We start from the raw sequence: 25,279 nt of genomic DNA on the forward strand, positions 1-25,279 counted from the left end.
TTTTCCTTCTCATTCTCTTCCTTCTTCGTTTCTCATTTGAATTCATTCTTCTCCTCCTTTTTTATTCTCCTCCTCCTCCATTGTCGTCGTCATCGTTATTATCGATATCATTATCGCCTGTATCGTCGTTCTTTTATTGTTGTTATTGTTGATGTTTTTTCTTTTTCTCTTCCTCTTTATAGTGATTTTGCAACATTATGCGTTTTTAATTCTTCTTTATTTGATTTTTTTGTTCTTATTAAGAGAATAAAACAATAAGAATCATGAGAAAGTAAAAGAAGATAATAATGATGGAGGAGAAAGAAGAAGAGGAGGAAGAGTTTGCTTGTATGTGTGTGTTATTTTTTATCAAAGATAGGGAAACTCAAACCCACAACCTCTAAGTGAGTATGGAGAGACTATGCCATTTGAGTTTTAACTCGTAATTTTGGTACATTCTGGAATTAATTTCGGTGCATTCTGAGTTTAATTTTTATGCATTATGGTCTGAGCTTGTTTTAAACTGAGTCTATTGTGTATCGTCATTATTAAGGAATTTCGGTGCGTTCTTGATTTAAATAAAGTGCACACAATTCAAAACTCTTCTTCTTCATGCTTTTTATCTTCTACTTCGTCTTTTTCTTCTTTTTTCATATTTTTTTTCTTCATATTCTTCTTATTTCATTTGTTCATAATTATTTTTGTTTACTTTTTTTAGAGGAATAAAATCAACAAAAAGAGAAGGAGAAACAGAAGAAGAATAAATTTCGGTCAATTTTATCTAAGAATTCAATCTAATAAGTGTAAACTTATATTTATTCAACTAAACAAGATTACAATACAGTACAAATATGTTCATTCAAATCTAATATGAGAAGTAATGCTACTAAAAGAAAAAACAAGAGCAACAGCAAAAAAAAATGGAAATAAAAAGAAGAAAAAAAAACAACATTAAAAAAGATATTTTTGTGCTTTTATATCAAACTTTCGACGTAAAAATTAAGACATTTATGTAGTATTGTTAAAAAATTTTATTGTTATCTTTTTGATAAATTCTGCACCATTCTAAAACTCTTCTTCTTCCTCCTTTTTATCTTCTGCTTTGTTTTCTTCTTATTTTTAATCTTTTTTTCTTCATCTTCTCATTTTTTATTTTATTTTCTCATAATTATTTTTTATTTTATTATATTGAGAGAAATAAAAAAATAACTACAATAACTTAAAAAAGAAAAAGAAAAAGAGAAAAAAAAATAAAAATAAAACGCAACAACGTAATAGTAGTATCAATAGAAAAAAAAGAAAGAGATGCACAAAATATTATTGACTCGAGCGTCATTTGCATTAGTGAAATACATATGTGTATACACTACTTGTAATGAAAGTGATTTTTATTAAATTTAAACTAATTTAATTAAACTTAATTGTCAACAAAAATTTGGATATGTACGATAAGAAAAAGAAAAAAAAGTATAGGAGACCAGCACTTTTGTTGAAATCTGGCTAGTACTTAACCATCAAAAGAAAAATGATTAATCCTACACCATTAGATATCATCTCACACTATTAAAAACAATCTCGCTACGTTACCAACAACATTTCTGTCAACGTCTGCCAACTCTTATTTATAACTGTGTTTAATGGAAGTGTTTTTGTAGACGTGTCTAATAAAAATATTTTTTTATAACTGAGTCTAATAGAAGTGTCTTTATAGATGTATTTTTTAGATGTGTCTATTTATACATGTGTTTAAAATATAATAATTAATTATTGTTAGTAATAAGTTGACAAATAATCTATTAGTACCCTTACTACCCTATACTTTTCAAAAAAAAAAATTACTATTATAAATTTTAGAATTGAATGAAGTTAATTGTAAATTTTGGGGCTAGATCGAGTATCACCTCAACATTTATACCCTGCCTCCGTCACTGTATACTACTCAGTATTCACTATTCAGTACACTAATCACTAGTTCACTACACTCTGCTTCACTCATTTCCTCAGAAACTTAACCCCCACGCAGTTCTCTCTCTCTCTCTCTCTCTCTCTCTCTCTCGCAATGGCCGCTGGTATGGATATGTCCCTTGACGAAGTCATCAAGAAGTCCGCGGCTGAGTCCGCCGCTCGCCGCCGCCCAAGGTATCCTCTCTCAGGCCTTGGTCCCGACCGCCGCATCCCTAATCGTGTCTCCGCCACAATGACGCCCTACCCCGTCCCGCAGGTGATTCATTCGCAGCTTTACTTTTTTTTTTTTTTGAGTTTTAAAGAAAAAAAAATCTGTTCCGTTTCCATTTTTCACGTTTTTCAACATTCAGGGTTTTGGTTGGTTGGAGAAGGGTAAATAAAAACGATACTTAACCCCAGAAGTTTCGACCTTGTTTTCATTTTTTTCCTTCCATTATCGCGATTTCGCAGAAAAAAAAATTATAAAGAAAAAAAAAAAAGTTGCTGTCAGGGTATTTTTTTTTATTAGAAATAGAAAAATGTGAGTTCTGTACTAAACATGTTATAATATTTTAGGGTTTAGGGTTCTGTTGTTTTGATTTTGATTGTGAGAATGTGAAGAATGATTTGCAGGTTGGAAGGCAAATGTTGCAAGGGAGTGTTGTTCCTGGTGTTGGACTGGTTATGGGTCACGGAGCTGGAGTTGGAGCTGAACCTGACACTGAAACCAAACTCTATATTTCTAACTTGGATTATGGTGTTTCCAACGAAGATATTAAGGTCTTAATGTCTTATTGTTATTCTCTCTTGAAATTTATCTCTTATTTTTTTCCCCCTTCTATTTTTGTTCACTTCGGATGGTTTATGATTTTTATTCTTGCTTTCCTTCCTGATTTGTTTTGTTTAGTGCTGTGGGTATATACTATCAAAATAATCAGTGTTAAGTGAGGAATGTTTAGTTTTGATAATGCATGAGGGAATGAATGAATGATGATGATACGGTTGTATCATATTGATTTTGCATACGTTTTTCAGGACTATACAATGAACTATAAAACGTTGACATGGTGACACACTTCTGAAATTATGATGACCTTGGAGTGTTGGACTTATGACAGTGCTATGACTTATTGATGAACTATGCAAGCAAAATGATCTGTGCTAATGTACCATGATGACAAGGACAAATTCACCTTTAAAAGAAACTAGACAATGATACCTTTAGGGATTGGCATTTGGTTTTGACAACTCTGTAGGATTTTTAAGATTCTATGGCCATCAGTTTTTATCAGTCAAATGATGTCAAGAAATGAGAGCTGTTGTGTGCCTTTTGCAGCTGCTGTTTGCAGAAGAGGGCGAGTTAAAGAGATACTCCATACATTATGACAAGAGTGGAAGATCAAAGGGGACAGCAGAAGTTGTCTTTGTGAGGAAGTCTGATGCTCTAGCAGCCATGAAGAAATACAACAACATGAAGCTTGATGGGAAACCATTGCAAATTGAGCTTGTTGGAACTACCGTCGTACCAGCTCCTGATGTTAGACCTGTTGTTCAAAATAGCATATTGGGAAAACCAAGTAACTTCTTTGTATGGTATGAAAATCCGATTCCTGGTATTGTTATCTTTTTCTCCTTCCCAAGTATAATTTCATCACCATCTAGCTTGAGCTGTAAAGCTAAGGTATGGCTTTGAAATAAATAATCTTGACTTATACTTCTCATATGAGATAGCAAGGTATGCTTCTCCGTAGAATTCTAGAATTTAAATGGGTTTTGGTTGAGATTTATCAATATCTGATTGTTTGGTGGCTTGGATAGAATCCCTTGCTCTGATATGAAACCATGGTCTCTTTATTATCCATTACAAGTTTGGTGTTATTCCTTTTCAGTGGACAAGGAACGGTCGACGATAGAAGTTTCCAGAATGGCATTTTAGGGGACTACCATCGAACAATCCAGAATGGCATTTTAGGCGACTACCATCGAAGGGGCCTTAGTGACAGGATTGGAGGGAAGATCCCTATTGGAAGGAGGGTGTCTTCTAGAGATCTTGATGATGATTTGGAGAGGTATAACCAACGTCCAAGAGGTGGTCCAAGAAGCAGAGGCCGCAGAGAAACAAGGGACCAAAATAATGGAAAGCTATCTCGTAAAGATCTTGATGACGACTTGGAGCGGTATCGCATGGAGGCTATGCAACTAAAAAAGAAAAATCCAAACTGATGTCTGTGTTTAATAGCTAGAATGACTAAACAGCTCTGGTTATGCAATCTTACTTCTGCTAGTGTAAATAAATATATTAGACTGCTGTTTCTGCACTTCGTTTCAAAACATTTAACAGATTAGTACCTCACTGGTTCAATACCCCTATAAAAGGGTACATACGTCCATAGCAGATATAATACGACTAAGTATTATTTTTGAGTTCAGTGGACAGAGAGAAAGGAGAAATGCTACCCATTGGCATTTTACGACGGAAAAGATCTATGATCAAAATTGGCATTTGCATGTCAATTGATGGTCAAATGCCAGTAAAAGAAATGCAATTTAATTGCAAGTTTTGTCCTATGGTGTGTTCCTCCATTCTTTTCCTTGTATGTTGCTTGATAAGGAATTAGATTTTGCACAATTGCAAAATCTTTACATGGGTCTTTATAACCAATTGCAGTTGAAGTATACACCCAAAATTCAATTTAATGCACTTTTCAAAAGAATAATAATAAATTCCATTTGGTCTTAAAAAACTAATGTACTTAAACATTAAGGGTGTGTGTGGTTCAAGTATTACATTGTTATAAAGATTCTATTTCCATAGGAATTAAAGATACCCAAGAAGAAGGTGAAAATTAGGAGAAGGTGGAAATTAAAATAATAGTATTTTGATTTTCTGGAATCAACTTGTTTAAGAATAGTTTTTTAAACTTTGAACCAAACATAGGAATATAATATTTCCATCTTAAAATTTCTGAAAATTATTTATAATTCCTCCAACCACAACCACACACACCTTAAGGAGTTAACAAATACCGTGGTATTACTTATTTGTTCACTGTCGATCCATGATATAGGTGCCCTCAAATGAATTCAGGTATTTGTTTCTCTCGTCTCTTCTTTGGAAGAGCCTTTCGTAGTTCTTATTAGGATACATATAACAATGGCGGAGGGTATACTATGTCAAGTAATAATAGTTTAACATGATAAATTATGTTTAGCATGTTTACCATGAAAAATGCATAAGCGTTTACAATGTGGCCCCAAATTTTGGCCATTAAAGAACAAAATCCCATAAAGGATAAAAAGCTGTTAGAACACATACTGTCCTACATTCCCACCATAAAACCCTGTATAATCTACATAGCAAACTCTCAATACATGTTACACTTCTCGCAATAAGGGGTGGATCATAATGGGAAGAAAAAAAAAGTTTAAAATCACATATTTACAGAAAACAAGGATAGCAACTTGGGAGGCTTCTAAAAGTAGACACCCCATGATGCCTCCCATCAGAGGTTTCCATTGGATATCTGTGATCATATTGACAACTTAGTACAAAACTGAGGAATTTTTTCCTTTTCCCATGAAAGTTCCTGTAATGCTAAGTTAAAAAAAGCAAGCACACAGGGTAGCCTTCATGAATGAAAAAAATAAAACTGAAGAAGGCTTGGTGGGATCTAATTCCTGTACATATTACATAAGGAGCAATTCCATGAAGCTCTGCAAACTTTTATTTTCCCTAGGTATATATAATGCACACCAGCCAGCAACTGCATGCACACAAAACAATCATATTAGAACGCATCACTAAAAGCTAATACATTTCCTCTGATGATTTGAAATAATACAAGTGAAAAAAAAAAAGTTCAATCAATAATTTGGGAGGAGGGGTCAATGATCTTAAGCACCACACTGCTCTTTTTGTTGTACAAAGGGTAGATGTTCAATGTTCTAACTACTTCTGGATCATGTTCATAAGCCCTGCAAGAGGAGGGACACATACCTCTAAGCATGTCGAGTCAAGATCAGCAATACTTCGCAGATGAGTCCATCAGGAATGTTCAAATTATCCTGAACAGAACTCTAGATTTCATCTACCATCCGGCGACTCGTACTCCATCAGCTGAACAAACTTCCATAAGTTTCTCAGTAGAAATACATGCAGAAGATAAAGGCGTGATGACAGATACAGCATTACAGCATGGCTCTCCAAAATCATGATACCTGAAGAGATCAACAGGCATTCATGGCACACAGCAAGTTTCCTGGTTCAGACAATTCCCTGAATAACCAATCAACTCACCAAACTCAACACGACTATTCTCTCTGGCCACAATTATACTTTCGTCAACCAAGTTGCATAATAATCACTATTTTGTTTCTGGAAGGAAGATTTTTCCCGAGAATAAATCGTGATGATTCCTTAAACCAGCATGGATCTCCTACTCCAAAAGATAAATTCCCCCAGGAAAGACATGCCATTAAGATCACAAGTCAACTCCAAGATCATTTGCCAATTGTAGTATGCCACGCATTTGAAGGTATGGATTCTCTAACAGTTTTTCATTGTTGCTCTGTACATTGCAAAAATATAGAAAGTTAATATTGAATCACCATAACACTGAATTCTTAAGAAAACTTCAAAGAGAACACTTAGCAATTTGGCATAAAGAGAACTACTTCAAGTTGAATGCCATGAAATGAACTGGGTATATTTGTTACACACCTATGGAAACTACCATGTTACCACTTTTGGCATCATAAATGATAATCATGATGGTTACATAGAGGGCCATAATTTAAATATGAACCTATGAAGCTCATTTAACCACAAGACCAATATGCTAATCTCAGCTTCACTAATGATAGCAGAAGTAAATCACTAAAATGGGTACCTGTTGAGCTTTAACAACGAGATTCTGAAGCATGTGTTGATATTTCTCTGGCTTCTCGGTCATCATTCGCTGCAGCAATTGGGAAACAAACAAGATTATATTCAAGAACCTAAACACAATTTTGAACAAGAAAAATAAATTAAAATCCATGCCTTCAGAAGAAAAGCAGAAGAATAATATGCGACTCTTGAATCTGTGTCATCCAGGAGTTCCCTGTCAGATACAACAAGATTTGAGCTTTGTATGTCAATGTAATAAAGGTTATAAATTAGAAAGCAAACCAATTAACGAGAGGCATAAAAGTTTAGGATCACCTAAAGAATTGTTCCAGACCAACTTCCTCAAAAGCAACAGGATCTGCTGTACATTTACCAATAAGTAGTAGTAGAAGTGTGGCTCGGATATCGGATGTTGCGCCAGGCAGGTTTCCTCTTCCTTTACTTCCAACAGCAACACCCAATGCAATGTCATCAGTAGCTGCTCCGGCCAATTGAATTAGTGGCCAATAGAGCAAGGCAGCAGGAACACGTGCGATTAACTGCATTGGGACAATGGCCCGTCCTTGGAGAAGTGCTGCCATTGATGCAGTCGCATGATCTAGGGGATAGTTATTAGGGTAACTGGATTTTTTATTAGCTTCTTCCTTATTTGCATCATCCCAGAGCAATGTATCTTGTTTGAGGACATTGTAATCACTGTCAAACCTTCTACTTGCACTTGTGAGACTTGGATTTCTGCCATTTTGCACTTCATCTCCAAAGGACAGAGCTGTAGCTGGAGGAACTCTTAAGCACAATTGAGAAAATAGTATATCACACATCTGTTAAGGAAATAAAATAGAGGGTTGAGCAAAATAGATATGATATGCCAACAAATACTCAAACGGAAGCCATAAACATCAACAGAAATTCCAAGGGGTCATCCAGATAGACAGCATTCAGAATACATCATCAATCAGAAAATAAACTTGATCAGTGTGGGGAGTCATCTGACGAACAAACAATTTTATTACATAACATACAAAGGCACCTTTCCAACAACATCCAATTTGAAGTATGGAATTCTTTTCCTTGAGAAGTTAAAGAACATGCAGATATAATTGTTTCTTCTTACAATGGTTACCACAAGTTCCATGATTTTAGTATATATTGTCAAGAGATTAAGAACAATAAGTTCAAAGGATTGAGTGAAGAAACAATTACTTTTAGAATATTCATTCGGTCTGTTTCATTTATCTGAAACACCAACTTCAAGGCACTGCTCATTGTGTCTATCATTGCATTGGCCTTCTCAAGATGCCAATCTTTTTTCCCACGGCCTTTTCTGTTTGACTGTTGCATTTCATGCTCATCTAACAAAAATTTGCATCTCATAAGAAGCCTTTCAAGAACATACAAAAACCCCCATCTAATATAGTTGTATTTCGACTTTAAAAGACCACACATCAGTAAAATGGGCAAAGGAACATCTGCCGTATTTAAAGAATCTGGGATTCCAGCTTGAGCAATTTTCTTCTGGAAGTATTGGATGCTTGACCATATATCTCCGTCTCTTTCTCCACTAATCTCAGCAATAAGAAGATCACCTAACCAGATATACCCATTTTGACGATAAGAAATTCTTTCAGAATGTAGGAGTGAATGTAAAGTGGACCATGAGTGCTTTGCCTTCAGACCACTTCCATTCCTTAAAGACACATTCTCCATATCTTCTAGAAACTTGTGAGATTTGGTTATCTGAATCATATGAGTGAACTCCTTATCTAAATGAGTGAATGAACTTATTATTGCATCAAATTTCTCTGCTACAATTTCCAATAGCTGCAAATATTAGACAGGAACAGAGAGAAAAAGAAGATCAGTAATCATACAGCTCAAAGAAGATCTATTGCAAGCCATATATATGAAGAAATGCAGATAAGATCAAAGGAAAAATGTATAGCCCTAAAACATTAAAGTATATAGATAAGGAAAAACTGGAAGTACCGTATTTAGTCTTTCACTGTTGGGATATCTAGATAGAGCAGATGCAATTGATCTTCTCAAAATCTCTCCAATGCCCTCTACCCCAAGTTTAACAGAAATATAAAATGCCTCAGGTGCATTTGTTTGAGCAAGCAGAGCAGCCAGAGGTTGGATCTCCTCATCACTGTATTCACTGACTCCTGAGGCTATGCACGATTCATTTATTTGATGCAAAATGTAATCAAAAAGCACTGCATACAGATTTTTCCTCTCTTCTCTTGAATTTGCAAGGGAATACTGAATCAATCATAGGAAGGCAGAAGAGAAAATCAGAAGTTCGAATCTATGTATCAGTCAAGGACATTTATTAGATTGAACTTCTCTCTACACTATTGTCAGAAGAATCAAATACCTCCAAAAAAATAAACTGAACTCCTCCAATCAGATCAAGTTGATCCACGAGGAACTTTGGCGTGCAGAGTTCAGGCTCAACAACTTCATCCGGAACTTCATAAAACATGTTGGTTAACATCGAAATAAGCTTACAGTGAACTAATTCTGCCCAAGAGTTCTCCCTGCTGGTTCTTATAAGCTCCTTCATAACCTAAATGCATACTGTGATGTGAGAAACCTTTTTTTTTTTTTTTTGGAAGGAAAAAAGTGAGCAATTAAATTAACCAGGCACATCATGCTTAAAAATACAAAGCATATTAATAATTGATAATGGAACGGTGATGAACACCTACTCAAATACCAAATATAAAAGACAAGCAGGATTCCAAATCCCATTGAATAATCCATGCCTTAAATGATCAAACTATAGAGCTTAGACAAGAATATAGCACAATACATAAATGTCACTGTCAAGAATAATGTTGTGCCTTAATGCTTAAAACCACAGTTTTACATCTGTCCTTACCTTTTAATGGGAAAACTATCCATGAAACTAACTAGAGAACAGCATCAAGGAAAAAATGAGGCTCTTGATATTTTCATGCCCTTCCATTATGTTTTATCTGGTTTAGTTTGTGGAACAGTATTAGTTATTACCCTTGTACTTATTTTTGTTTGCCTAATTACCTCTCATCCCTATGCTTTTATTCTCTTAATAAGTCTTCATAAGTATCCCATCCCCTGACCCCCCGGGTCAAACTCCCATAAGAACAAAGGAAATAACTTACCCAAGAGAATACATTATTGAAATTGGAATTCCATGAAATATTGGAATAGATAAATGGGAAAGGAAGGCAATTCTCACCCTTATATCAAGTCCTTGCAAACGTTTTCTCCAAATCCTCCCTCTATCGCAGACAAAATAGAGCAAACAGCTAAGTGCAGATGCCCAGACTGATTCCTCCTTTTCTTCAGTCTGTAGAAAGCAATTAATCAGCATAAAATTTGGTTATAAGAACAGCATGATTAGATCACAATGTCAGAGATGAAGTGATAGAAAGCATATTTAGTTTACATACACCAAACAAATTCTATTATCACACCACAAATCCACCTATAATAGCTATCTGCCTTTTCAAAACAAATAAAGCAGCAAGTTCCCTAATCTCAATGTTGTCAAAGACTTCGCTTTTTTGCAGTTTTGTCCTGTATCCTAATTTTCAAATCATTTAGATTTTGAAAACAATAAAAGCACCCTTCCTTGTTCGTCCTTCCATGGAACATCAATTAACATCATATCATTTAAAACAGAAATCAGTATGTTAAGAAATGGCTAAAGTTAAAATTATTGAGACCAATCAGATGTTCCAAACAAAAAAATAAGCCAAGAAACAAAGCAATAATCTTGTCCAACAACTTTCTTCTGACCCAATAATACCTGAACAAGAAGAAGTAGTATCTCATACAGAATATTTAAAATCCATGATTCAAAATTATTAATTGCAGATTCTGCATCCGATTTGCTCTTGGAATTTGCTTTTCTGCTTCCTTCGGTCGTAAGTTGAGTGTCACTGTCATAATAGGATTCTTGAGAATATTCTTCAATTGTGGAAACATCATCAGCAATCATTGGTTCTAAAAGATGAGCATGAACCCCAAGGTTTAGAATTAAATCAAAAGCACGAACCCTGCAGGCTGGCTTAGATGAACTAAGCATCTCCTGAACAACATATTTGGAATCTAGGTTAGAGACAATAAAATAACTGTAAATAATGTTATAACTGGAAAACTGTAGTTTTTGATGCATCACCTGAAGCATAGAAAGAGTGAGAGGAGCAGCAGTACGTGAATCTAAAACATACCTACAAGACATAAATGATGTGGCCATCATAAATAACCAACTCTCAGAATAGCACAAGAACCATATGTAAAATAATTGAATATTAAATCACACAGATGAACAGAAAATTAATGCACATGATAGACTTACTCTGGATCCTGACCATGTTCAATTTCAGTTTAGAAATATAGTGTAAATATGGCTGTTTTTGTTTCAACTTAGGGAAAGGGGGGGAGGTGATTTTACCACTAAAATCAAGCGCACCATATATGTAAAAGTGTAGCAATCAACTAGTTATAGATTTCATCAGAGATATGGATATTCTTATCAAAAAGAGAAACTACAATCGAGTCACTTCCACATTATACATATATCCAGGAAACATAGGAGGCAGCAAATTTCATCAAAAGAATTTTGCATGGTCTCAGTTTGTACCCACAACACTGTTGCAACTTGCAACAGTTGCACACCTCCACAAGACTCTCCATCCCTCAAACTCCCAAATTCTTTCTATTGTGTTAGTTGGAATTAGTACTTGTCTCATAGAATGGGCATGTAGTTTTGATGAAACTAGTTGTTGTTTGTGCACCTTGTTAATCACACATCATCCAAGCAAGGGATTCCTTAAATTGGTGCAAACAAGAAGTTCAAGCTAATTCACAGAATATAGTCTTAACATGGTTTGGAATTTTTAACTCCACTATTTCTGCCAAGATAATCATTAATTGCATATCATTTTTCTTCGAGGTTCAATTTCAGTTCCTCCTCTTTCCAGACTTTGAGAATTAATTGAACGTGTCCTATTATTAGAGTTGTGATATGAGCAAAACACACACAACTTAAGTTTAATCTTAGGATTGAAGGATGGATTCGAGAAAAATAGACAGTAACAAAAGAATGAATGAAACATGAAAGACAATAAATGACTAAAACATACATGTCAATCACTAGTTTAATAAGGACGCTAACAGCCACATCCATTGATGGTTTCCCACTTTGATTGGTTAGTCTACTTGACACTGTCATGACATTGGTAGTTGGGGAAGATGACTCGGAGCACACAGCAGCAATAACATCACGAACCTCAGCAGGGTTCAACCGTAAAGGTTGTTGCTCACTGTTCAGCATGACGAACATTTCATCAGATTTAGAAAAAAAGATGGTGAATAAAGCAACAATGAGAAACCCTATGTACCACGATCATCATCACACATGGGTCATCGGACCTCCTCACACAAACTCATTACAAATCATATAACAGTTTGCTCGAATTGAGTGACAACCAAAATTCCGAATTTAAATTGCAAGGAGATTATCAGTTGTCCTCTGGGAAATACAACTTAAATTAAAACCTAGGTTGTGGCACCCATTTTCAGATGCAGTAAATACATATTCACATATTTGATAACAGATTCTTTAGAAGAATTTATCTTGTTACTATGATACATACCTGTAATGTCGATACTGAAAAAGCTGTCGAGCTCGTGGACGGAAGGAAATCACGGGAGAATCCTCCCTGTGGAAACAGCAAAGCTCAGAATAACTAACAGATTAAATTATGAAAAGCATTCAGCATGCCAAAGTAACGAAAAATAAACAGACTACCCCCCCCCCCCCCCCCTTTTCTCGTGTGTAAAAAGAAAAATAAAACATTCATCCCGAAGGACTAAGAAGGAATATTAACCTGCAGAGATGCAATGCAATTGTTTATCACATAATTAAAGCTCTCAAACCAATGGTTATATGAAGATTTTATGTATGACTGAAAACAAATAGTCTTACAAAGTCTTGAGGCTGATCCAGGACTTACTGTAGGTATTACCAAAGTTTGTTGTCCCCATTTAAAGTTTAGTACAACTTAGTCAACTACATATCTTTTTTCTTTTATTTCCTGCTACCTAATTAATACTTATTACATAATTTCATTTTGGCCGACTTCTTTCAACAGTGCATTAGTATTCAGGCCTCAGGGCACAAAAGTGAGGCACAATATAACTACTGGATCTAAAACTTAATCTACCTTGGAAAGTCAAGCTTCTAATAATAGGCTCAAATTTCTGTAAGACTTCACATGGCATGAAATTAAAAACTAACGATAAAAAGAAAAGTAGAAAAGGAAAAATATAAAAATAAAATTATACATATATATAGATCAAGATACTGAACTCACCAAATTTCACGAGAGCCCTGTTTTGTGCGTTTAGAAGCTGTTATTACTCTTAGGTGGGGACGAGCAGAAGCAGAATCAGTAATTGGTGTTACTGGTGAAGACTCCAATAGTTGATCCAGGTATGGCATATCATCAGTTCCAAAAAATTTCCATGGTTGCCCATTCATCTTGGATTCAAGATCTCCTACTAGAAGAGATGCTGCACCTACTTCTAAGAAATTATGTGCCCTCATGTCTTGAGAATTCACAGCACGATCGCTACACCAAAACATGTCATATAACAAAATCAATTTCTGCTGCACTAGATGGGAAAAGTAACAGCAAAAAGCTGAAACATATACTCTGGCTACCATCGGGATTCTTAAACCAACAACAAGCATAAAAGATTATTTACTTTTCAGCCCCTGTTGATGACGACGGTGGTTCATCAAGCCAACGCCATTGCAGGACATCATGGGCAATGAACACAAGTTCATCTCTTTCATCTTCGATCTTTGATAACTTCGAAACAGATAGGGTATTTGAATCTTTCTCTGATGTTTCCGGAACACTTGTTGCTGGACTTAGTTGGGACTTGAAGGATTTGCTCAGCAACGATGACAATGTCGGCAGTGATTGTCCAGATGTAGAAGGTGGTCCAGCAAAAGAAGCCGGTTGAAAAAGACGTTTTGGAATATGTTGAGCCACTAGGGATCGCACATAACTCAGTGACTTTATGAGTGCCTCCGAAGCAATAGTGCATACAGGCAAAGGATATGTATTTGTAGATGTTGGTGCACCAGATGGTCGATTCAAAGATCGGGACCCCAGTTGATTTGGTGGAATATCACATTCAGCAATTATGGTTGAACAAAAACGGTCTATCTGAAGCAATGTCTCCTCACTTGGTTTGTATCTGCATTAAGAACCAAGTGAGGAACACTTAATAGCTAATTAGAGCAAACAAAATACAGTTTATTGTCAAGTATGGAGTCAATTAAGGAAAGGTGGCAGTTTCTTGTGCCTAGTATAATGTGAAAGTAAATTAGAAAAACACAATAAACAAATTAGCCCCCCAGCCTCCCCCGACGGTTTGAACACACACACACACACACAAAAGAAAAAAGAAAAAATACATAGCTGTAAATGTAAAAGAGAGAACCAGAACTGATCTGAAAGATGTTACAGTGCTAAATTTCAAGAACACAGGGCCAACTTATTACAAAAATTATCGTTATTTAATTGACTTAGATAGCCTACGAGAGCATCCTCATGTAACATTGGTAAAGCAAAAAAAAAAAAAAATTCCAAGTACCAACAAATTAATACATAGAATAGCATCTCAAAGTTAGCAGAAAGTTTAGTTAATATCAATCACATGCAAACAAAAGATATATCAATAGTTTTCAGCATAGTTGAGAAGAAACCTGCCAACACTCTGATCTATTTGGTAATGCATAAGATTGTGAAGGAAAGCATATGAAATGAATTACCATTTTCAGTGAAATAAGTGAACACCATATTAATATGCAACTATATGGATATTCAAAGGCAAATAGATCTGTAATGTCCCATGGATGCAAAACAGTGGAAACATGGAATATCAACTTATAAAAGCACCATACCTTAGGAGATACCGCTTCAAAAGCGCCACACACCTTGAGACTACTGCTGGACTGGCCACAATAGTGTCAATGTTAGAAGCAGCATAGTGAAATTTGAAATGTTTTTCGTAATAGCAATACTGAAAAAGAAACAGTACCGAAGAACACAAAACAATGAGGGAAGTAAACTTAAAATGGAATAAGAAATACAAAATGAACCAAAGTTGTTTACTGGCTCCTGAACACTCCCCTGAGGTCTCTGGTAGGCAATAAGCCTAAGTAGTGGCCAAAACAGCTCAGCTGGACCAACAACACTAACTACAATAGTTCTAAACTCTCTAAACTTTATATAAAAGGGACAGACCTGCTCAGCTCAGAGGAACTGAAGCTTCTTTAGATATTGAAGACATTAACAGATTTTATTACGGTATGAAGGAACAAGATGGATGAAGCAAAATCTGATTAAGGGCCAGACTAGAGTGACACCCCACCTCAGGAAAACATTGGATTATCTAGTTTCATTTTCACTTTTCAGTGCTTCCCTATATTTCAGTATTTCTCCATTCCTCCTAACAATGACATCAAATGGCATCAGTAACCGAAGTGATAATTCACACCATAAGTATCATTTCCTTGCCATTATCTGGCCAGCATCTATCTACATCTGATAAGTTAGATAAGACAATTCTCACAAGTACAACACCATCAACCTGAACAATTTACATACATTAGCTTCTTACCCAAGAAAAGGACACAACTCTCTGCTTCCAGTATACTATGTATTGGAAATGATAAGGGCTTGGACAACATGCTTCATCCAACTAAATTAGCTCACTTACTGCAGCACATTGTCTAAAGTATGCTGCATAATAGCTTCAAAGCAATTGGTTTTACAAAATAGTTGAGCCAATTACCTGCGTTCCCTCTCTGCAATAGTGTGCTCCAAAATTGCACTGTAGGCCAGGTCTGTGGTTGCAGGGGATTTTAGATAGTCCTGCAATCATATTTTAAGCCATAAATTTTGTGAATTTACGACCTTGGCCACCATGCATAAAATATAACAACATAGTGATTTGAAGCCAAATGGGTTTCTGTTCATGGTATACCATGGAGAAAGACAGGCATGCATGACACAAGAAGCTGTCTTAATTATAAGATGTGAAATTATGTTGCAGATAGTTAGAACTGCCAACGCGACACAAGAAAAGAAAGAATAATGAATTTAGCTTTCCACCGATAACAAAAGGAATCCAAGTAGAAGCAGCTAGTCTGATGCTTTCGCTCATGTATGCAAATACTTAAAATAGACTTGCTTCTAATACAAAGAGTATTTATAGCCGTGATACAGTAAACGGTATATCACTTACATGGTACACTATCCTCGGGTTTGAAACGAGACAAAACACGGAAGAAGACAATCGCATTAAAAGTTACACGATAAATATAAACTTTTCCAACAATGAATTGATACAATCCCCGCATCATGCGCTAAAAACAAAGACAACAACACTCATTTACTCAGAGGTACCTTTAAATCTTTATCCATATCATTAATCACTAGCCATTTAAACTTGTTCTGATATCAGCACCAAATGTATACCAAAGAAGTAATTATTACAACCAAACATACCATATCAAGAATCTCCCACAGATTCAACTCCGGAAAAAAAATAAAAACTAAAAACTAAAGAATCAAAGTAGCAGCTACTAAACCATCAGAGCTTGTCAAATCGGCCATACAAGTACAATGTCAAAACTGCCCCTTCCAAATTTCTGTCCTCAAAATTCTAACTTCCGTGAGCACACACAATAAGCTCTAAAGGCCACTTGATCCTACTTTCATTCCAAGTCGAAGGGACTGCTAAGAGTGCAATAACTTTCTAATTTTAACAAGAAGCATAGTCACATCTACATTAAGAAAAGAAGGCCAAACGATAAACCTTTAAAAACAAAAAGTAACAGTAACTAGTAGGTGTATGTTTGGATTAACATTCAGCTCATAATAAAAAGCTTGCGCACCCACCTTTCAGAAACAAACAAGATAAGACCTCATTTATCTTCAACCATGAGAATTTCAATCCATTCCCACTAAACAAAACATAAATCAAAGCACCACAATTTCCAAATTCAAAAGTCTCGAGGGACCCAATACCAATTAAACATAAACAATTGTGAACAGATACAAAGATCCAATATTGAGGGACTCACACGGAGTGTTCTAGATGGTTCGTTGGCGGCGGAGGAGGTCGTGGCTGTCGACGAGGATAGGCAGTCGGCGACGGCGCGGCGGAGAGGCTCCGGCAGCTTCCTGATGGACGAGGATCTCAGCCGAGAAATGGAGCCAACCCCACTCAGCTGCGGGCTGAAGCTCGAAGCCATTTTCGTTTGGGAAATTTCGATTTTTTTTTTCTTCAAATCACCCAAAATAAATAGAAAAATAAATAAACTTTCAAATAAAAAGGAAGAAGAACAGTGTCAGCGAATCTCGAATTGGACGAAGGAAGTTGAAGAAGCGGTACACATTTGAAACAATCGAAGAATCCGAGATACGAGAGAAGAAGAGTGTGTGTCTTCCTTGTGTTTGTGATTTTGCTTCAGAGAGAGAGAGAGAGAGAGAGAGAGAGAGAGATTAAAGAGAAGAGTGAGTGTGTTTTGGTGTGTGAGATTTGTGAGAAAGAAAGGGGAAAAAAGAAGAGAAAAAAAAAATTTAAAAAAAATGTTGAATTTTCTTAATTTTCGCGAGTGTTGTATTAGCTGTACGTAGAGCCGTAGTTTTATGAACACTTATGAGCTGGCATGCGCTAAAACTTATTATTAATTAATAAATAATAAATCGTAATAATAGTAACATTAATAATAATAAAAACAAAGCTAATTAATTAGGGTTAACTTACCTTTTCTTTCGCTTATATGCATGCATGCTTAATTTCTCGTTCTTTTTTGAGTATTGGATCATCGGTGAATACTAGTAAATCATAAACATTTCCAACTAGAAAATATAATGAAACAAATTAAGTAAGATAATTAATTGTTAATTTTTTTTCTAGTTGCCGCATATGTTTATATCCTTTAGTGTTAATTTTATTAAATACATGATCGAATTAAATTTTATTTATTTACTTATGAGGAATAAATCTTCGGAAAATGGGGTTTCCTTGAATGGAATTTGTCAATGGGAGTCCGAATTATTTGGATATATGGTTTCTTTTTTTTTCTCCTCTTTATACACAGAAATGGTTAGTGTTTAATACATATTAATAGGTCAACAAATATTAACTATGTATGACTAATGCTGCTACCAAACATTTAGCGATACAATCATGTTTTGATGTTCAAAAGAAAAAGAGCTTAGTTAGTTTTCTTGTTATTTTAATCTCTTCTTTGATTCCAATTACTAAAGGAACAAGGAAGATACCAAGGAGTCAAGGACTGAACAGAGTTCTCTTTATTTTCCATGATTGAAGACTTTTGCTTTTTAGGTCAGTCAATTGAAGGAATTTCAAGGTAAATGAATTTTCGTTGACTTTTCATTAACACGTTCACATTGATGGAAATGAGTTTAGTAACAGTAGGGACAATACTATAAGGTAGTGTTTGTTTTAAGATACAGAGACCGAAAAACTGAGATTCAGTATTATGTTTGTTGGCTTAGAGACTAGTACTAAAATTTTTATCTCTGTTCCCAAAATTTCAGTATTTCAGTACCTCCAAAATGTGGGAACACAGCGGACTGAAATTTTTAGAGACGAAGACTGAAACTTTAATAACATTTTATACCTAAAATACCCTCATTTCAATTTTACCTTTTGTGCAAATTAAATTATAGCTTCATTCTTGTTTCAATTTCTGTCTCCCACTTTATACCAAACAAAATATTAAAATTTATTTCAATTTCTGTCTTTTAATCTATGTTTTTAAGTCTCAATCTCTCTCTCAATCTTTGTCTCTGCACCAAACGCTACCTAAGAAAATAAGAAAGGAATAGGAAGAATAAGAAGACATGGGTTATGGACAGGACAAAACAAATTCTGCTACGAAAACGTGTAAGTGCTTAACCAATAACCATTGACTAATTGATGTAGAGACCACAGACCAGACATTAACAAAATCTTACACGTTTTTTTTTTTTGGTGATATAAAGGGGCTAGAAGCCCAGAACAACAAAAACATTTACACCCTTGGACACAAAATCTTACGAGTTGTTTGTACCACAAAAACATTTTACAGCGCAGGAAACACAAAATTTATGTCCAATAATATATTATCAAACTACAAATACAACACGTTTAGGCACATTATATCTTTTCACTAGTCATATTATATTAGTTTGATTAGATGTTTATTTTCATATAATTTTAAAATAACAAACGGTTAAACTAATTATTTTTAGTAATGTAACAATAAACTATTTAATGTTTAATATATATATGATCAGATGCTTGTATAAACACATTCAATACAAATCAAACTCATTTCAAAAGGCATGAAATATCATAGCCAATAGTTACAAATTACAATTCTGAGTATGATAATGTGAAAATCAATATTTATTCAGATTCTCATGATTGAGTGCAAGGTGAAAATAACAAACTTTAAAGTTCACAATCGAACAATTTTTTTTTATGCTCACGGTATTTCTTGACTCACGGATCGAAGCTCCATTTAAGGATTTATCGCTGACCAATGGGTTAATGCATGCACAAGACGAAATTCAAACTCTCGACACTTATTTAAACAGACTAATAAACTAACCACTAGACCAACTCCAACATGGTCATCGAACAACTAAATTTAAAATAGCATTCACTATTCTACAACAAACATTTACGCTTACACACCGAATATAATGGACTTCCAAGTAAACCCAAATAGCTATAGTTTACAAACAAGCCCAACTATTACACAACCAATGGGCTATTCAAGCCCAAAAAAATTTTATTGGCCCAAAACAAAGCCTAATAACAAATTTCTAGAGCCGCGACCCAGTTTTTATGTCGTTGTTTTCACTTGTGTCTTCAACGCACCGTATCAGATCACTTAGAAAGTTCTTCCTATTAGCAGCGTACACGTGTCCATCCCATCCTCTCTTCACTAACCCCTGCGCCAGCTCCACCGCCGCCTCCACCGTCTCGGCGGCGCTGCCGTGAGCTGATTCCACAACTCCCAACCTCACCGCATCCTTAGCCGTCAGCTTTGCCGCCTTCATAACCACCTCCCTCCTCGCCGCCGGCGACCCTACCTTTGCGTTCACGATCGCCACGAACCACCGTGGAATCACGAGGTTTATGTCGAGCTCGCTCATGTAGAGAAATCCTCTGTCGCTTCGCATAAGAACGTAATCGTGGCTGAGCGCTAAGGTAAATCCCGCGGCGGAGGCGTGGCCGGTGACAGCGGCGATCGTCGGCATCGGGAGTGTGAGAAGGTCTTTTACAACGGATCGGAGCATGGTGTCAACGAGTATCATTCGGTCTCTTTGGGCCTGGGCTTGGGCCGGGATACGAGCCCAATCTAGATCGTAGCCATTGGAAAAGAATTTGCCGTGGGCGGTGGTGATCAGGGCGGAGGAGGTGGCGGAGCCGGCTGAAGTGGTGACCTCTTGGCGGATTCGGCTGAGGGCGGATTGGATGGCGGAGAGGAGGGTGGGGTTGAGGCGGTGCTGGTCGTCGCCGGTGAGTGTTAGGATGAAAATGTTGCCTCGTTTTTCTAAGGTGCACATTGTTTTCGGAAGCTACGTAACTACCTTACCCTTTAAACTTTGATCCTGTCAATATATATTGTTATGTTTCATTGTGTAAATTAATTTTAAATTTATGAAGAGTTTTATTTTGATTGCCTACATGATTTTATTTTAATTTTATTTACGAGTGTTGTTATAATAATAATTATACTCTTAAAATAAATTGAATATCAGCCGCCAGTGACTCATACGGCTGACTTTAGAATTTGGATACCACTTCCTTTAGCCTAGGTTAGATAATTAATTAATTAGTATAGTAGTCCAAGAATTTAGATTGAACACTTTAATTTTATTAAAAAAAAATTTTATAAATCTTTAAGAGGTTGCGGATTCGAGTCTCCTATCTTTTCAAAAGCCAATGAGTAATAACTCACTCAAATCGCATAGTCTTTCCATACTCAATTAAGAGGTTACGAGTTCGAGTCTTATATCTTTAGTAAAAAAAAAATTAATTTTTTATTTTAAATCAAAATTTTAATATACGTATTAGATAAATATATTTCTAATAAATTTTATAAAATAATTAATCCAAAAAATACTAATATAAAACAAATTAATCTCATTCAAAATGATAAAAAGATAAATTTGTTCGATGGCAATAATTTCTGAGTATTTCTAGAAAATACAAATTTATTGGAAATCGACATATCTGATTTAAAATTCTTTGAAATTAATTTGAATATTTACTACAAGATAGATGGCATTTGTATTTGGCAATTTGATTGACTCTCAAAATAAAATAGCAATCCGGGTTTTAAGAACAATTATAAAAAATTCCACCTCTATTAAGAACTCCAATAAAAAGGACTAAAAATGTAAGAAACAATGAGACACAGGAAAGCCCTTATTGTAAGACCCCAAGAATTGGCCCCTCTAATTTGAAGAGGCCAAAATTCCAGCTCATTTAATCTCGGACCAACCATATTTTCGACCACATTCTATGATCAAGCCTCAATGAAATATTACTATATTAGAAGCTCAACAAAAAAAAAATAAAAACACCCCCAACACACACAATGTACAAAAAAATATTACTAAAACCAAATAAAAAATGATACATATACAAATGCTAAAATCATATGATAGTTGTTAAGCTTCCTAAACCAAATTTAGAGGAGAAACCAAGTTTAAAGAAAGCTATTTAAATACACACACATAGTGCTCCTCTCATATGAAAAAGGAACAAACCCAAAACCAAATTTACCATCCCATCAACGTTCTTCTCACTTTGTCCACAATCTGGCTTCTTGCTTTGCTGCTCGTCAATGGAAAGTCACGGCTTTCGTCCAACAAAAACCGGTAGACTTCCCACTGGCGTTCTTGTGTCGAATGTCTCACAATTTCAGCCTACAATAAGATTTTCCGGAAAGAGAAATACTTAAGAGAATGTTTGAATATAGATATAATTTACAAAAGGATACTATGACATGTGATCCATGTAATCAATCCCATTAGGTAGGATAAGACTTTGTTGTTATGGTTTTTACTTAGGAATTGCAACAAAACTTATTCAAAGGATTTCTAAATTTTCATGACAAGCTTTAGATTGAAAATCTCACCGAGAAAATCATTACTCCCAACGCTTTTAAAGTGAGCGTAACATCATAGAATACTCGCGGCCTTCCCTTTCCAGACAGCTCTACTGGATTTGCAACCAGTAGTTCTGTGTCTGGTCCACGGTTCACTATGATTACCCGCAATGGATGAAGCATCTCTTCTTTTAAGCAAGAACATAGAGTTTTCTGACTTTCAGGATCTATGATCTTTTTGCCATCTTTTTGCTGGACCAGTAAGTCAATGCTTCGGAAGCCTTTTGCGCTTGAAGAGAATCGACCATGAGCAACCTGATCCAAAAAGGAAGAACAAGTATAAATAATCAAATTTCAAACGAGACTTCATGTAACTAGACATCTGGTGGTAAATGGTATGCGGAAAATGCATGCATGTATGTTGAACTAAATTCATTCGAGTTATTTATATTTCCTTAGCATTATGGAATATTTGTTTTGAATCATTTAATGGTAACTCAAAAGAAGATACCTTAATATCAGAGTCCTTAGAAATCCTCATAATGTCATAACACAATCCCTTCTGATCAACACACTCTATCTGAAGCAAGGTATGAGCCGGGCTCAGTGAATTATCCACCATAACAGTCGGCTTCTTCAATGGTGCCATATCTTGGCTGAGAGGATGCAAAGAGCCCTTGTCTAATAGCTCTGAACTAAATAATTCTTCGGCAAATGCTGGAGGAAGAGAAGAGATCCCTTGAAGCTGTCCGTATTCAGGCCCGGCCAACTGAAGTTCAGTGGAGATACATCTGTCTCCTAGAGCATCCTTCAGAAACTCGCATACGTAATCTTGTCTCTTTTTTGTGTGAAGCAACTCCCTGATTTTTCACATAAGATACATAAATTACAACTTTTACCTACCAAACAAAAATGCAGCAGTGGACACAAGATGCATGAAAACTTTTATTATTTACGACAACCATTACAAGAATTGAATTAAAACATTAATTTATATATAGTACATGCAAAAACTACGACGGCAGAGCAATGAATCGGTGACGATCAACATGCATGTATGTAATTTGTGACATTGTAATTTTTCTTATCACAAAAGTCGAAGCTCAATTAACAGCTGCTGCTGAAAACTTCTAAGCATATTTCATAGTCATGAAGGGCAGAAAAATTGCAGAACCTATTGAACAGATTTGAACTAATCCGAAGAACTTGAGAGCAAAAAATCACTAAAATCAAAATATGTTAAAGCTAGCCTAGGACTGAATCATCTTATGCTGTTTGTCAATTCCAAATAAAGTACTAAATCAAGATCTTCAATCATATGCAAGATATTTAAAATAAAATCTTATGAACATGAATCTTATACTCACATTCCATCATTGATAAAGAACATGTCCAAAGCCCTGCCATCTGGGGTTGGCATCACTTTGACTCTCTGAATAAGAAGTTCAAGGTTGCATAGGATTTCATTGATATCTGCAAGTAGCAAACAACAGTGTCAAAATATGTTTTTGCATGAGGAGCAAAAAAGACAGACCAAATGCAGTGCTAACATCACTAGTTAGTAGTTACCATGTAGTAATCCTTTCTGATCGATTAACCAAACCTTCAACAAGTAAATTGGCGGCGGCGAAGGACTAGTAGTAAGCTGTTGATTCAAGTGATAAGTCAACAAGCATGAAGGGCAAGCCGAAAGGAGCCTTGTCTTCAAGCTTCCCCAATCTACTGTGAGTGATGATGGATTTGGAACAACCCAAAACACTATGTAGCACCACCTTCCATCCGTTGAAATATCTACATCACCATCCAGATACAATTCACATGATGAAAAAAAGCTCCAAATAACCCAAAAGAATTAACCAATTCCAACTTTCCAAACACAGGAATATGCGGCTGCACAGTCTCCCATTTTCATAACAAAACAGAAAGAAAAGCTTTTTCCAGCAAAAGCCGCCATTCAAAAAAATGGGTCATCATCAAAGATCAAAATTTTCAATTAAAACATGAAAAAATGTAAAACCAATAGGGTTTGAGTATGGTTGGTTTATTTTGGAGTATATAGCACATCCATAGTTAGTTTCTTTCCCCTCCTAAGAGACTTAAATCTAAAAACCTTATTCAAAATATGAAAAGGAAAAAAAAAACTAAATCATTTAAATTAACCAAACATTAGCAAGCACAAACAAAAATCTGAAGATGGAAAAAAAAAAAAAAACCAAAATTGAGTCCAAAATGGATAAAATTCTGATTTTTTTTATAGGAAAAATTTCTTAGTTACCAGCTTTTTTGATACGGAGACCAAACTCAAGGGTGATTCTACAGAGATCACAACCGAGGCCAGCCTTGTCGGGGCAATTGACGGTGACGACGGTGGGGTCATTTTTGTCTTTTCCATGCTGGATTACAACGACGTCATCCCAAGGTATTCCCATGGCGGCTGAAGATATGAAGCCTCTCCTTTACGAGAGGGTTTCGAGAAGGTTCAGCGCTGCACCACCGTATGCAAGAGCATTGCCGGAGCTGGCAATGGTGGCTCCAACGAATGATGTTTGTGTTGGTTGGTTGGTGAGAGAGAGAGAGAAAATATAGGACAGGACAACTATGAAATGCAACACACATTAATGAACGAATTTATCGGTGTTTTCTCTTCCTTCTGTTAAATATTTTTAGCCGACACTGTTCTGAGGATTTTATTTTTAAATAAATATCATATTTGTATGTATTTTTTGAAATTAATTACGTAAAATGCAATTCTAGTTTATCTTATGTTAAGTGTGGCAGAAATAAATAAAAATACTAAAATGGATTAGTGGTCATATATAAAAAATATATTTAAATAAAATAAAAAATGAATATATAAGAAAAAAAAGTGATTGTAAAACATTTTATTGTGGAGTGGGTCAGATGGAGAGATTGATAAGAGAGGAATGGTAGGAGTGGACAAATATATGTATATATTAGAGTATAAATGTATAATTAAATTAATTAGGATTATTAGTATATCTCAATATTTATTATAAAATATCACGTTTTTATTATTTTAATTCTCTTAACATTTATAAATACTTTTTTATATTATATTATTCTATACAATTTAAATACACACAATTTTTTTTATTATTCTTACTTTTTCTAACATGGTATGAGTCATAATACCTTCCTTAAGGAGAATAGGCTATTTTTCTTCGGTTGAAATTATCGTATGTTTTATATTTTTCTTTCGTGCCATTTTTTTTCCTTCTTTTTTGTTAATA

General features: G+C 35.3%; 4 protein-coding genes across 6 annotated transcripts; 1 reads left to right on the plus strand and 3 right to left on the minus strand.

Moving 5' to 3' along the window:
- Nucleotides 1-1,868: 1,868 nt before the first annotated feature.
- On the plus strand, nt 1,869-4,241 carry LOC112798171 (THO complex subunit 4A-like). Its single transcript, XM_025841381.3, has 4 exons — nt 1,869-2,200; nt 2,557-2,703; nt 3,260-3,516; nt 3,813-4,241. The coding sequence occupies exons 1-4, from the start codon at nt 2,039-2,041 to the stop codon at nt 4,144-4,146; spliced, it is 900 nt and encodes a 299-aa protein (XP_025697166.1). The 5' UTR covers nt 1,869-2,038; the 3' UTR covers nt 4,147-4,241.
- Nucleotides 4,242-5,093: 852 nt separating this feature from the next.
- LOC112798153 (uncharacterized) lies at nt 5,094-17,555 on the minus strand. 3 transcript variants are annotated; one of them, XM_025841355.3, is made up of 19 exons: nt 16,971-17,555; nt 15,677-15,756; nt 14,784-14,834; nt 13,574-14,074; nt 13,180-13,437; nt 12,460-12,525; nt 11,947-12,126; nt 10,980-11,031; nt 10,608-10,889; nt 10,035-10,145; nt 9,189-9,380; nt 8,798-9,073; nt 8,015-8,632; nt 7,127-7,632; nt 6,965-7,025; nt 6,813-6,881; nt 6,221-6,491; nt 5,921-6,141; nt 5,094-5,687 (listed from the first exon to the last, which is right to left on the minus strand). In XM_025841355.3, the coding sequence occupies exons 1-17, from the start codon at nt 17,139-17,141 to the stop codon at nt 6,405-6,407; spliced, it is 3,561 nt and encodes a 1,186-aa protein (XP_025697140.1). In that variant the 5' UTR covers nt 17,142-17,555; the 3' UTR covers nt 5,094-5,687; nt 5,921-6,141; nt 6,221-6,404. The 3 variants fall into 3 exon arrangements, with proteins under 3 accessions (XP_025697140.1, XP_025697139.1, XP_025697138.1); XM_025841354.3 differs by having other exon boundaries at nt 5,921-6,040; nt 6,142-6,491; XM_025841353.3 differs by having other exon boundaries at nt 5,921-6,491.
- Nucleotides 17,556-19,286: 1,731 nt separating this feature from the next.
- LOC112798172 (enoyl-CoA delta isomerase 1, peroxisomal-like) lies at nt 19,287-20,913 on the minus strand. The gene has a single exon (XM_025841382.2). The coding sequence runs from the start codon at nt 20,476-20,478 to the stop codon at nt 19,732-19,734; it is 747 nt and encodes a 248-aa protein (XP_025697167.1). The 5' UTR covers nt 20,479-20,913; the 3' UTR covers nt 19,287-19,731.
- Nucleotides 20,914-21,516: 603 nt separating this feature from the next.
- Nucleotides 21,517-24,954, minus strand: LOC112798165 (ACT domain-containing protein ACR9-like). Its single transcript, XM_025841372.3, has 6 exons — nt 24,304-24,954; nt 23,598-23,819; nt 23,396-23,501; nt 22,540-22,888; nt 22,059-22,343; nt 21,517-21,846 (listed from the first exon to the last, which is right to left on the minus strand). Exons 1-6 carry the CDS (start codon nt 24,455-24,457, stop codon nt 21,700-21,702), a joined length of 1,263 nt encoding a protein of 420 aa, XP_025697157.1. The 5' UTR covers nt 24,458-24,954; the 3' UTR covers nt 21,517-21,699.
- Nucleotides 24,955-25,279: the final 325 nt, after the last annotated feature.

The sequence above is a fragment of the Arachis hypogaea genome, chromosome 14 (assembly GCF_003086295.3).
Source record: "Arachis hypogaea cultivar Tifrunner chromosome 14, arahy.Tifrunner.gnm2.J5K5, whole genome shotgun sequence".
Taxonomy (NCBI): domain Eukaryota; kingdom Viridiplantae; phylum Streptophyta; class Magnoliopsida; order Fabales; family Fabaceae; genus Arachis; species Arachis hypogaea.

Coding starts and splice junctions, on each gene's coding strand:
- LOC112798165 (XM_025841372.3), bottom strand. CDS start 24,457: ATGGGAATACCTTGGGATGACGTCGTTGTAATCCAGCATGGAAAAGAC. Junction 23,820..24,303: donor TCTCCGTATCAAAAAAGCTG/GTAACTAAGAAA, acceptor ATGGTGATGTAG/ATATTTCAACGGATGGAAGG. Junction 21,847..22,058: donor TGGGAGTAATGATTTTCTCG/GTGAGATTTTCA, acceptor ATCTTATTGTAG/GCTGAAATTGTGAGACATTC.
- LOC112798153 (XM_025841355.3), bottom strand. CDS start 17,141: ATGGCTTCGAGCTTCAGCCCGCAGCTGAGTGGGGTTGGCTCCATTTCT. Junction 12,127..12,459: donor TTTCAGTATCGACATTACAG/GTATGTATCATA, acceptor CATGCTGAACAG/TGAGCAACAACCTTTACGGT. Junction 6,492..6,812: donor TCGTTGTTAAAGCTCAACAG/GTACCCATTTTA, acceptor TGCAATGTACAG/AGCAACAATGAAAAACTGTT.
- LOC112798172 (XM_025841382.2), bottom strand. CDS start 20,478: ATGTGCACCTTAGAAAAACGAGGCAACATTTTCATCCTAACACTCACC.
- LOC112798171 (XM_025841381.3), top strand. CDS start 2,039: ATGGCCGCTGGTATGGATATGTCCCTTGACGAAGTCATCAAGAAGTCC. Junction 2,201..2,556: donor CGCCCTACCCCGTCCCGCAG/GTGATTCATTCG, acceptor AATGATTTGCAG/GTTGGAAGGCAAATGTTGCA. Junction 3,517..3,812: donor CCAAGTAACTTCTTTGTATG/GTATGAAAATCC, acceptor ATTCCTTTTCAG/TGGACAAGGAACGGTCGACG.